This window comes from Chiloscyllium plagiosum, unplaced genomic scaffold (assembly GCF_037043375.1).
Source record: "Chiloscyllium plagiosum isolate Xiang-an unplaced genomic scaffold, Cpla_swu_hap1 HiC_scaffold_19, whole genome shotgun sequence".
Lineage (NCBI taxonomy): Eukaryota > Metazoa > Chordata > Chondrichthyes > Orectolobiformes > Hemiscylliidae > Chiloscyllium > Chiloscyllium plagiosum.
The window spans coordinates 44,359,137-44,371,767 of NW_028270157.1; the positions used below are offsets into that span (position 1 = coordinate 44,359,137).

Consider the following 12,631-nt stretch of genomic DNA (forward strand, 5'->3'; position numbering starts at 1 on the left):
CTGGACGCCTCCTAGCAGAGCGCTTTAGGGAACATCTCTGGGACACCCACACCAATCAACCACACCGCCCTGTGGCCCAACTTTTCAACTCCCCCTCCCACTCTGCCGAGGACATGGAGGTCCTGGGCCTCCTGCACTGCCGCTCTCTCACCACCCGACGCCTGGAGGAAGAATGCCTCATCTTCCACCTCGGAACACTTCAACCCCAGGGCATCAATGTGGACTTCAAAGGTTTCCTCATTTCCCCTTCCCCCACCTCACCCCAGTTCCAAGCTTCCAGCTCAGCACTGTCCCCATGACTTGTCCTACCTGCCTATCTTCTTTTCCACCTATCTACTCCACCCTCCTCCCTGATCTATCACTTTCATCCCCTCCCCTACTCACCTATTGTACTCTATGCTACTTTCTCCCCACCCCCACCCTCCTCTCATTTATCTCTTCACCCTTCAGGCTCTCTGCCTGTATTCCTGATGAAGGGCTTTTGCCCGAAACGTCGATTTTACTGCTCCTCGGATGCGCCTGAACTGCTGTGCTTTTCCAGCACCACTAATGGGCGGCACGGTGGCACAGTGGTTAGCACTGCTGCTTCACAGCGCCAGAGACCCGGGTTCAGTTCCCGCCTCAGGCGACTGACTGTGTGGAGTTTGCACGTTCTCCCCGTGTCTGCGTGGGTTTCCTCCGGGTGCTCCGGTTTCCTCCCACAGTCCAAAAATGTGCAGGGTCAGGTGAATTGGCCATACTAAATTGCCCGTAGTGTTAGGTAAGGGGTAAATGTAGGGGTATGGGGTGGGTTTCGCTTCGGCGGGTCGGTGTGGACTTGTTGGGCCGAAGGGCCTGTTTCCACACTGTAATCTAATCTAATCTAATCCAGAATCTGGGTTCCAGCATCTGCAGTCATTGTTTTTACCTTATAGACCAGTGAGCCTTACTTCAGTTGTTGGTAACGTGTTGGAAAAGGTTATAAGAGATAGGATTGTTAATCATCTAGAAAAGAATAATTTGATTAGGGATAGTCAGCACGGTTTTGTGAAGGGTAGGTCGTGCCTCACAAACCTTATTGAGTTCTTTGAGAAGGTGACCAAACAGGTAGATGAGAGTAAACCGGTTGATGTGGTGGATATGGATTTCAGCAAGGCATTCGATAAGGTTCCCCACAGTAGGCTATTGTACAAAATGCAGAGGAATGGGAATGTGAGAGATATAGCAGTTTGGATCAGTAATTGACTTGCTGAAAGAAGACAGAGTGGTGGTTGATGGGAAATGTTCATCCTGGAGTCCAGTTACTAGTGGTGCACCGCAAGGGTCGGTGTTGGGTCCACTGCTGTTCGTCATTTTTATAAACGACTTGGATGAGGGCGTAGAAGGGTGGGTTAGCAAATTTGCAGATGACACTAAGGTCGGTGGAGTTATGGATAGTGACGAAGGATGTTGTAGGTTACAGAGAGACATAGATAAGCTGCAGAGCTGGGCTGAGAGGCAAATGGAGTTTAATATGGACAAGTGTGAGGTGATTCACTTTGGTTGGACTAACCAGAATGCAAAGTACTGGGCTAATGGTAAGATTCTTGGTAGTGTACATGAGCAGAGATATCTCGGTGTCCAGATACACAGATCCTTGAAAGTTGCCACCCAGGTTGACAGGATTGTTAAGAAGGCATACAGTGTTTTAGCTTTTATCAATAGAGGGATCGAGTTCCAGAACCGTGAGGTTATGCTGCAGCTGTACAAAACTCTGGTGCGGCTGCACTTGGAGTATTGTGTACAGTTCTGGTCACCGCATTATAAGAAGGATGTGGAAGCTTTGAAAAGGGTGCAGAGGAGATTTACTAGGATGTTGCCTGGTATGGAGGGAAGGTCTTACGAGGAAAGACTGAGGGACTTGAGGCTGTTTTCGTTGGAGGGAAGAAGGTTGAGAGGTGACTTAATAGAAACATATAAGATAATCAGAGGGTTAGATAGGGTGGACAGGGAGAGCCTTTTTCCAAGTATGGTGACGGCGAGCACAAGGGGGCAAAGCTTTAAATTGAGGGCTGATAGATATAGGACAGATGTCAGAGGTAGTTTCTTTACTCAGAGAATAGTAAGGGTATGGAATGCTTTGCCTGCAACGGTAGTAGATTCGCCAACTTTAAGTGCATTTAAGTCGCCATTAGTCAAGCATATGGACGTACATGGAATAGTGTAGGTTTGATGGGCTTCAGATTGGTATGACTGATCGGCGCAACATCGAAGGCCAAAGGGCCTGTACTGTGCTGTAATGTTCTACTATTAAGATTAGGTTGAAATGTCAAGTTGAGGCCATAATTAGATCCACTCATTTGTTTGATCATGCACAGAAGATCAAGAAATTGCTAAACTAATCCACATCATCAAGGAAATTACTGAGGGGATGTTATAAACTTCGCCAGACAATGGGGTAAATTAAATATTTCTACAATAAGAGAATGAAGGAATGAAAGTTAGAAACCAAGTTAACAATTACAAATTCACTAAGCAAGAGTCTTAGCAGTAGTTATGTGTGTTCCAGTTCAGAAAATATTTTATGCAAAGGAGATTGTGCTACAGGGAGTCCATATTTTAAGGGGTTTTTTTGTCTTAGTGATTTCTTTTAATGTCCTCTCTCTTCATTAAAGTCCCATGCCCTGTTTTAACATCCCTTACTTCCTGTTTGTGTTTCACATCATCATGAAGACCCTCTGATTGTGCAGCTAGATTTGGCGTTGTTGTGTCCGCACAGTACATCAAGGTTCATTATTTTATTAAAGTTTCTGCTGAAGTACAGAAGTAAATTTCATTTTTGATCTTGTTTTAAAACATTTGTGTCTTTTTGCACCTGTACTAGGAAAGGAACTGCTTTGGACTTGTTCTTATTAAAGAATTCTCTAGGAGAAAGTGAGGACTGCAGATGCTGGAGGTCAGAGCTGAAAAATGTGTTGCTGGAAAAGCGCAGCAGGTCAGGCAGCATCCAAGGAGCAGGAGAATCGACGTTTCGGGCATGAGCCCTTCTTCAGGCTCATGCCCAAAACGTCGATTCTCCTGCTCCTTGGATGCTGCCTGACCTGCTGCGCTTTTCCAACAACACATTTTTCAGCTCTGATCTCCAGCTTCTGCAGTCCTCACTTCCTCCATAAAGAATTCTCAGTTGTATTATATCCTGTAGCACTTTATCTGTACAATCGTTGTACAGAATAAGTTCCACATGTACCATTCTGTAAATTTCTTTAAGGACTACTTTGCAAGCAAGAAGCCTGCTTTGTTTATTAAAGCTTTCCTTATTTTGTTTTGCAAGTTACTTCAGTTAGGAACGCAAAATGCTGCATGAGTATGGCATTACATGTTAACTTTTACATTGGCTTTTCCAGGCAAAAATTATCCTTAGGAAACTCTCTAATTTCAACATTGGTTCCTTGGGGAAACCACGTCTCACTTAAAGTTGTTTCAGTTAAAGTCAAGACTTTCAGGAATTGTTTTCAGTCATAGAATCACAGACATGTACAGCACAGAGACAGAACCTTCAATCCAACTTGCCCAGATATCCTAAATTAATCCAGCCCAATTTGCCAGCTCTAACCCCTTCCTATTCATACACCGATCCAGATGGTTTTGAAATGATGCAATTGTACCAGCCTCCAACACTTCCTCTGGCAGCTCATTCCATGCATGAACCACCCTTTGCGTGAAAAAGTTGCACCTTAGGTCCCTTTTAAATCTTTCCCCATTCACCCTAAGCTTACACTCTCTAGTTCTGAACTCCCCCAACCCAGGGAAGAGACTTGGTCTGTTTACCCTATCCATGCCCCTCATGACTTTATAATCCTCTATAAAGTCACTCCTCAGCCTCTGACCATAACACTTAATTGTTTTACCACTTACCTCCTCTTAAGGGACACCAATATTTCTTTAAATGCTAATCTATTAAGCACAATAAAATTCTTACCTTGTTTGATTGCTTGCTTACAGCAGATGAGGGCCTTACATTTTCATAAGTCTGAGAGCTTGAAATATTGTCATTCTCTTCATTAGCTTGTTCAAAGTTCATGCTTCCAGAGATTCCTATATGTATAAAAAGTTTATTTACCCTTACCACATTAAGGTTGAAAAACAATATTGTTCTGTAAATTGTGATTCTTATACAGAAAAAGTATCAACAGGGCGGCATGGTGGCTCAGTGGTTAGCACTGCTGCCTCACAGCGGCAGGGACCTGGGTTCAATTCCAGCCTCAGGTGACTGTCTGTGTGGAGTTTGCACATTCTCCCCATGTCTGCATGGGTTTTCTCCAGGTGCTCTGGTTTCTTCCCACAGTCCAAAGGTGTGCAGCTTAGGTGAATTGGCCTTGCTAGACTACCCATAGTGTTCAAGGATGTGTAGGTTAGGTGACTTGGTCAGGGGTAAATGTAAATGTCGAGGACGGTGGGTCACTCTTTAGAGGGTTGGTGTGGACTTGTTGGACCGAAGTACCTGTTTCCATACTGTAGGGAATCTAATTCTAATACCGTGATTCCAAAAACTTGGAATATGGTTTCCGAGATGTGGAAAATTCAATACATAAATAGAAAAATCATCAAAACCATTTACCATTTACAAGTTCACAAATTACATAGATTGACTCCAGTTAAAGGAAAACTGGAACTTACAAGATTTTGGAGAACTATCCCACCTACCCCTTTGTTCCATTAATTCTTGGATGTCTGGTTTTGATGCAGAGTCAAGGACTGCTTCAACTTCATCACTGGGGGCTGTCATGGACTGCCCAACTGAAAGGATTTGGATTTTGGTGTTAACTTCCTGTACCTCATTACTTATGACGGCTCCCGGGCCATCAATACCTGCAGACAGGAAAGCAATTTTTTTGTTAATGCTGGTTTCATTAATAATTATACTGAAATTAACTTTTGAGCAATGCCCACAACTAATAACAAATAAAATGAGCTGCTTTGCTACTTACAGATAGATCTTTTGCACTTAAGCTGATTTAACTCCCTCTCGCCTACTAATCCCACTAAAAAAATCCCACATCATTGAAATCTGCTTTTCCATTTCAGAGGAAGAAGAGAGGGGCTAGGCACTGCAAGAACTGCAGGGCAGCCAACCACCAGTTCTCCCAAGATTACATACGCTCAAGAATTGTATTTACACAAGCTGCACTTCAATTTGACCTAGAGTTCCTGCTCTTTCAGTGATGACAAACATCAAAACTGTCTTCAACTTTTATGAAGTGGAGGTGTTGGTGTTGAACTTTTGAAGTTGACCTGATGAAGGAGCAGCATTCCGAAAGCTTGTGATTTCAAATAAGCCTGTTGAACTATAACTTGGCGTCTTATGACTTCTGACTGTGTTCAACTTTTACATATCAGAGTCACGTCAGGTTTCCACAGTGCTCATCAAAAACATTAGCGCATCAGCTAGGCACTAATGCACAGTTTTTTTAAAACTTTAGTTTTTCACGTGACATGGACATTGCTGACCTGACCAGCTTTTGTTACCCATTGCAAACTGCCCTTGAATGAAATGAATTGCTAGGCCATTTTGGAGGGCAGTTAAGAGTCAATGACATTACTGCGGATCTGGAGTCACAAGTAGGCTAAAACAAGTAAGGATAGCAGATTCTTCCCCAACAAGAACATGAATGAACCAGATGGGTTTTTATGACAATTGATAATAGTTGTCTTACTCACCATTACTGAGACCAACTTTATATTTTAAACTTATTAAAAGAATTCAAGTTCCACTAGCTGCCATTTGCCTTAATCTATTAAAGAATTATTGTTGATAGGAATAGATTCCACTCACTAATCAGCTTGTTTATTACATTATCTATAAGTTGCCACAATTCCAATATTGCTCACTTGGTTATGGACTCATTAAATCTTTTCCCAATTCTGATGAAATGTCATCGACCTGTGGGGGTTGCTGCTGAATCTGTTGCCTTTACTTTAGATTTACAGGCATCTACAAAATGTATTCATTTTTGTTTAATTCACTGCCATTTCTCTTTCTGCAATGCCCACTTTGAAGAAATTCTGCTGCTCTCTTCACTTGATGTTTTGCCTTTTCTACTGTTCACCTTCAGTGCCATTCTTTCCCTTTCGTGCATTTAGTTAAAAATCTAGCAAACATCACTTCCACAGCCACAACTCTCCTCAGTGGGACTGGCTGTTCTTTCCAGTCTGGCAGGTAGACATACCATTGTTCTGCCATATCTACATTCCTATCAATTAATCTGAACTATCAACATACATTCCTCCCCAGCACGCCACATAACTTTCCACTCCACACTTCACATCAGCTCTGATGAAGAGTCATCACACAGAGTAAAATTAGGTCAACGGTGTCTGTGTTCAGTGTAGTTTAAAAGAGATATCTAACTCTTCCTTGTTGAATGGCAGAGCGTGCTTGATAGTGGGGAATGGGCACATTTATCTAAATCCTATCTTTTATCTGAGTCTAAGAGTTGGCATTGGCAGGATAAGCCAGTGATCTCCAACTTGCTTTTGCTATTTTTTTTCTGATCATAGGTTACCATAATAGTTCTTCCCTTACCCCTCACACCTTGTCTGGTTTCCTTCTGTTTCTTGTATAATTATAGCGATATTTGACAGTAGAAGAAAGCTACTACCATTGTCTGGGCCTAATGATCTAACTGGTTCACCGTGGTGGGGTATCAACAATAATTAATGGAGTGTGATATAGGGCTAAAGGGATTAAACAGTTTGGAGCGAAAGCATGAACAGGCAATAAACTGGATGATCAGCCATGATTATTTTGAATGGCAGAGCAGGTTCAAAGGCTGAAAGACTTACTTTTGCTCTTATTTTCTACATTTCTGTAGAAATGTAGAAGTGCATCAAACGGAATCATTAATGCTATAATTCATCTCCCATAGATGTCACCTGATATCTGAGATTTTTCAGAATTTTGTGGTTTTTATTTCTGTGTTAATGACTAAATAGCCCTCTGGAACTGCGTAGAAGCAGAAATGCAAGTCATCCCTGCAGTGCCATTCAATCTGAAAGATTGGAGAATATCCAGTACATCCTAACTGACTGCTACAGTGGTATGATCTTGGGTATGGTTTCCAAAACTGTGAAGTGAAAATCGATACAAAGTCCAATGGTTTGGTCCTAAGGCACCATGCATAAAGTTATTCGCTGCTATTGCTGGTAAAATCACAGAGGCTGAAAGCATCTGAGATACTAGTAATTAATATTTATTAAGTTTCAGTCAGGTATCTTCTTCATTATTTAGTGCACATGATATTAGAAAAATCAAGAATGTTGCAGTAATTCGCATATTTCATAGATTTAAGGCAATTTGAACCAAAAAAGACATGATAGAATATAACATGACAAGGCAAAAACTCAGACAGGAGATATTAAAGGTGTAATTTATCATCTGATTTATTTCAGTCCTTGATTGGTGCCTCTACCATTCTGTTCCTAACTGCAAACCCCATCAGCTCCCTACACTTAGCGTTTCAATCTATTCACGCATTAACCTACGTATATTTGACTTGCCCCCTTCCTTCAAAGGAGATCAAGTGCAATGCTTTACTTTTCCACACAGCATTTTGCATCCTCACCTACAAATTGTCTCTATTAACTTCTAACCTTATCTTGGTTTCCATTATTTCTTTGGCAGAAAGTACTGGTGTAGGATGAGGGCTGACTTCTCTTGGAGTGTAAGGTGAGAATTGGGTGGGGGTGGGGTAGTTTTGGCATTGCTGTTCAGGTAAACATGCTCATATGGGATAACATGTTAGTAGGCCTTTCTAATAAGCAGTGTTGAAAAGTCTAAGAAAGATTCAGTCTATTCCACTTCAACACTGTGATCCTTCCATTTCAAACTCACTCACCCATCTTCAGCTACCTTGCATGTTCCAGGTCTCAAATTATCACGCTAACATCACATATATCCATTTTCTGTTTTCTCTTCAAACAAACTGAAACTTATTCTAAGTCTTCTCAAAGTTCTATGTTGTTTCACTTCACCATACTCCTCTTTTAAATGCTATATTATGATAACTTGCAATTTTGTCAAAGTTTTTGTACATAACTTTTCCTGCTTTGTCTACAGACACTGCTGAGATATTAAAGTAGAATGTTTGTATTTTCTGGAACCACATTTCTGTAACAGATATATCGGGAGCTGCATTTGAATAGTGCAAATTTCATAGCAGCATAGGAAATAAGTGCAAGATTAGTAGGTCACTCAATACACAACCTGTTCTGTGATTCAAACAGCTCATGGGTGATAACCTACCTCAACACCATTTTGCCCTAGTCTTCCAAAATCCTTCGAAGTTATTAGCACCAAGAGTTCTATCAATTTCTGTTTGGAACGAATTCAACAATTGAAATTCTAAAACCCTCTGGGACTGAGAATTCCAAGGATTCACCACTCTTTGACTGAAGACATTTCTCATCTCAGTTGTAAATGGCTTGCCCTTTATTTTAAGGCTGCACCTCCTGGTTTGAGACTCATCAGCCAGGGAAACATCTGATCAATATCTAATCTGTCATACCCAGCGAGAAATTTCAATTTAATCACATCTCATTGAGAATCTCTAGAGATGCAAGCCTGGTTTCCTCAATCTCCCCTTATAGGCCATCCTATCATCCCAGGGACAAGTCGAGTGAATCTCCACTGCATTCCCTCAATGGCAAATACATCACTCCTTAAAAAGGAAACAGTACACAATACACCAGCTGCAATCTCACCAAACCTCAACACAATTCCTGCAAGACATTTTTACTCCTGTACTCAAATCCCTTTGTGATGAAGGCCAATACAATATCATGATGAATTCCTAGTTGTTGCAGCACTGAATGCTAACTTGTACTTTTTCATGAAGACCATAAAATACAGGAGTAGGATTAGGTCATTCAGCCTATCGAGACTGCTCCACCATTCAATCATGAACAGGACATCTATTACACTCTAAAAATAATGATTATTTAAACAGAAGCCAAGTTTACACTTTAGTTAGCCACCCTCCATAAAATTCTCACCCCACTGATTACTATCTCCTCATATCTATGCAAACAACTGAGACCCAATTAACTCTTAAGTAATATGCCCATCATCTGTTCCCTTATTCTATTAGATTTCAGCATTCCTTCAACCTATACAGATGATAACAACACCCAGATCCCTTTGGACATCAATCCTTCCCTACCTCTCACCATTTAAGAAATGCTATGCCTTTCCTTTTTTCTATCAAAAGTAAATAATGTCATATTTATTCAAATTCCATCTTCCATGTTCTTGTTCACAATAATCAGGAACTACTAACTACATGGGCTTAAAACTAACATGGCTCAGCTTTATCCCTTCTGATGTTTCCGCCTAATTTGCTACTGTCTTGCAAGTTTTTTTAGAATGAATGGATGTAAATATTTTTCAGGTTGTGCTACAACAGATTTTTTTCTATCCCCTTCTGCTTCTAACATAAAATAAAAGAGAAAATTTGAAACTGTCTTTTAACATGACTGGAGTATAAAAAACGTGACCCATCCTCAGAATATTTACGATAAAATATAATAAGCAGTCAACAACAATAAGGATATTTAAAAAAAACACCTAGCAGTGCAAGGGAGGTGAAGGAAGAAGCACACATGCCTTAAATTGTAAGGGTTTAAGACAAAATAATCAGAGGATTTCAACTACCTTCAAAATCAAGCAGCCAGAAAAGGGAGGTAAACAGGATAAGAAAATGGAGTTCCTACAATGTTTGCAGGACTCTTCTTTAACCCAGTATGTAAGAAGCACAATGAGGAAGGGTTTGCCACTGCATCTAGTAAATGGAAATGAATCAAAACTGATAAGTAAAAGTAGAAGAAAAATTTATGGGAACATATCTGTAATAAAGATCATAATATTCTTTAAGACATGATTTCTGAGAAAGGCATATGCCTCTACAAACTATTTTGAATATTTGACAAATATCTCGACAAATTAAAAATCAACCTAGTGTTCAGACCTGTTCCTGTTACCACTTCCATGGACTACTTTTAAAATCTGGACTGTGTAACAGCAACAAATGCACTAGAGCAATTTGACTAACAATGCCTCCCTCACATTGTCTGGATTCAACAGTAGAGTCATTAAAGCAACTGCTATTGGCCTTTTTGAAGTAATTCCACAGCATTTGGAAAAAGCTCCTATGAAATCAACTTTGATTGATTGGAGAGAGTGTCTGGATGGTTAAAAACTGCCTCCCCATTAGCTTCTGCTCTGTCAATTCTCAAATAGGCAACCTACTGTAGAAAATAAAGAAACGTTTTAAAACAGGCTGAAGCTCTCCTTGAAGAGTGGCTGCATTGACATTCTTGACTGTCAGTAAAAGAAAGAAAATCCTGCCCTTCAGATTCCACTATCTCTTGGTAGATCCTCCCTGGTGTCCTAATATTAACTATTTCAATAGACAATAGGTGCATGAGTAGGCCATTTTGCCCTTCGAGCAAGCACCATCATTCATTATGATCATGGCTGATCAACCTCAATCAGTATCCTGTTCCTGCCTTATCCCCATACCCTTGATTCCACTATCCTTAAGAGCTCTATCTAACTCTTTCTTGAAATAGACATGCCAAGAATCAGCTGTTCACATGAAAACATGGTGACCAGGTGAGGAGGAATCACATGAATTCCCTTTTTTAAACCCCCTTTATTGTCAATTGCAACAAATACTATTTTGTTCTGTTTTTAAGCCACTTGGCTATCACACTTCAATTAAACTCAGTTCATCAGATTAAAAGGAAGGAAAGTCAATTCCAAGTGTTCTCACGTGAAACAGAATAGAGTTGTTACCCAAAGAATCGACAAACACACACAAAGGCATCGGTGATGAGCTTTCAATGGGGACAGAGAGAGCGAGAACGTGACAGTGACAACATGTGACAGAAAGAGACAGTGTGTGTGTGTGGAGCGTGCGTATGAGTGAGTGAGAGAGCGAGCAAGTGAGAGAGTGCGTGAGAACAAGACAGCGAGTGAGAGAGAGAGTGAGAGTGTGAGTGAAAGAGACACAGAATCAAGGGACCACAAATGACGATGAATCCTGACAAAAGACCAAGACCACAGAATGATTAGATTAGATTAGATTCCCTACAGTGTGGAAACAGGCCCTTCGGCCCAACAAGTCCACACCGACCCTCCGAAGAACGACCCACCCAGACCCATTCCCTTACATTTACCCCTTCATCTAACACTATGGGCAATTTAGCATGGCCAATTCACCTAATCTGCACATCTTTGGACTGTGGAAGGAAACCGGAACACCCAGAGGAAACCCACGCAGACACGGGGAGAATGTGCAAACTCCACACAGACAGATGCCCGAGGCGGGAATTGAAGCTGGGTCTTTGGCTCTGTGAGGCAGCAGTGCTAACCACTGTGCCACCCTCATGGTAAAAAGCTGAACTTGATGGGTTGAGAACAGAACTTGGGAAAGCAAATTGTGGCATTGGCAAACAATGAGATAGAACAGCAGCAGGAAATTTAATGTGCAACAAAATTCAGGAAGAAAAACGTATTCTGCCAATAAACAAGAACAAACTAAACAATGATGAGATACTATTATAATTCCTGGATAAGACCATCAAATTATAATCTGATTAAGGACCTGTACTCATTTTGCTAAAAATAAAAGTAGACAGAGAGTGAGATACAACAGTCCTGGTAAAAGAATAAAGCTAAGATTCCACTATTTGAACAAACAACAACTTATTATGAGTCAAAATAGTAATGCAATCTGCCATAGTCCCAGAATGAATGGGACTATGGCAGGATATTAGGATGAAATGCCCTATAGTGCACATAAATATAGCTAAGACAAGTAAGACAGATCTCAGAAACTCCTCCCTAACATTAATAACATGGTGGGTTATTAAATGTCATTAAATTTCACAAGGAATTACAACCCTTCACTTTTGTAGATCTAACCTTGAAACTCCCTCTAAGAACTGTTGCAACATAGATGGCCTCAACAACTGTTCATGTTCTGGTTGATCACCCTTCTTTCGTCGGTTCATGGTCTCCTGAATTCAAAACACTGCACTTCAGTACTTATTCACCAGCACAACTCCAGCATTTTTCTCCCCGACAGCTAACTTTACCAAGTTAGAGCTTTAATGTGGTTTTCGCTAAGCTTCCAGCTTGCTCAGATGCAACAAATCCATATTGCTTGTGGATTTTAGTCCCCACTCTGTATTGACCTATAGGTGGCTCTTGTGAGCCACAACAACTTCTAGCACATTTTCTAAGATATGACTGCAATACATACTCGCCAAACAATCCTTACATTTTCAATGGCTTTTTCTGGAGCAGAGAAAGGCTGTACAGAGACTCTGGAGAGGATGCAAAAGAGATGATAACAGAGCTGCAAAGTTATATCTCTCGGGAGAAGGTGGCCAGGTTATAACCTTCATTCTTCAAAAAGAATATTAGTGGTCTTTAAAATAATGAAAGATCTTGATAGAGTAGGTACTTTTAGAATCTTTCTACTTTTAGGAAGGATAGTAGCCTTCAAAATAAGGTAGACAGACATCAAATAAGTAATTCGGAAGAAACTTTCTTGCCCAAAGAATGGTGAGAATTGACTATGAGGGAGGAGTTGAGGTGAACAGGATAAAA

General features: G+C 40.7%; 1 protein-coding gene across 4 annotated transcripts in view; it reads right to left on the bottom strand.

The window, feature by feature from the left end:
• The window catches only part of LOC122559618 (tubby-related protein 3-like), a 137,575-nt gene that overhangs the window by 22,166 nt on the left and 102,778 nt on the right, over positions 1–12,631 (bottom strand). For all 4 annotated transcript variants that reach the window (XM_087997279.1, XM_087997280.1, XM_087997278.1 and 1 more), the window contains 2 exons: positions 4,663–4,827; positions 3,938–4,053 (listed from right to left, as the gene is read on the bottom strand). In XM_087997279.1, coding sequence (XP_087853405.1) covers positions 3,938–4,053; positions 4,663–4,827 — 281 coding nt within the window. The remainder of the gene's footprint in view (positions 1–3,937; positions 4,054–4,662; positions 4,828–12,631) is intronic.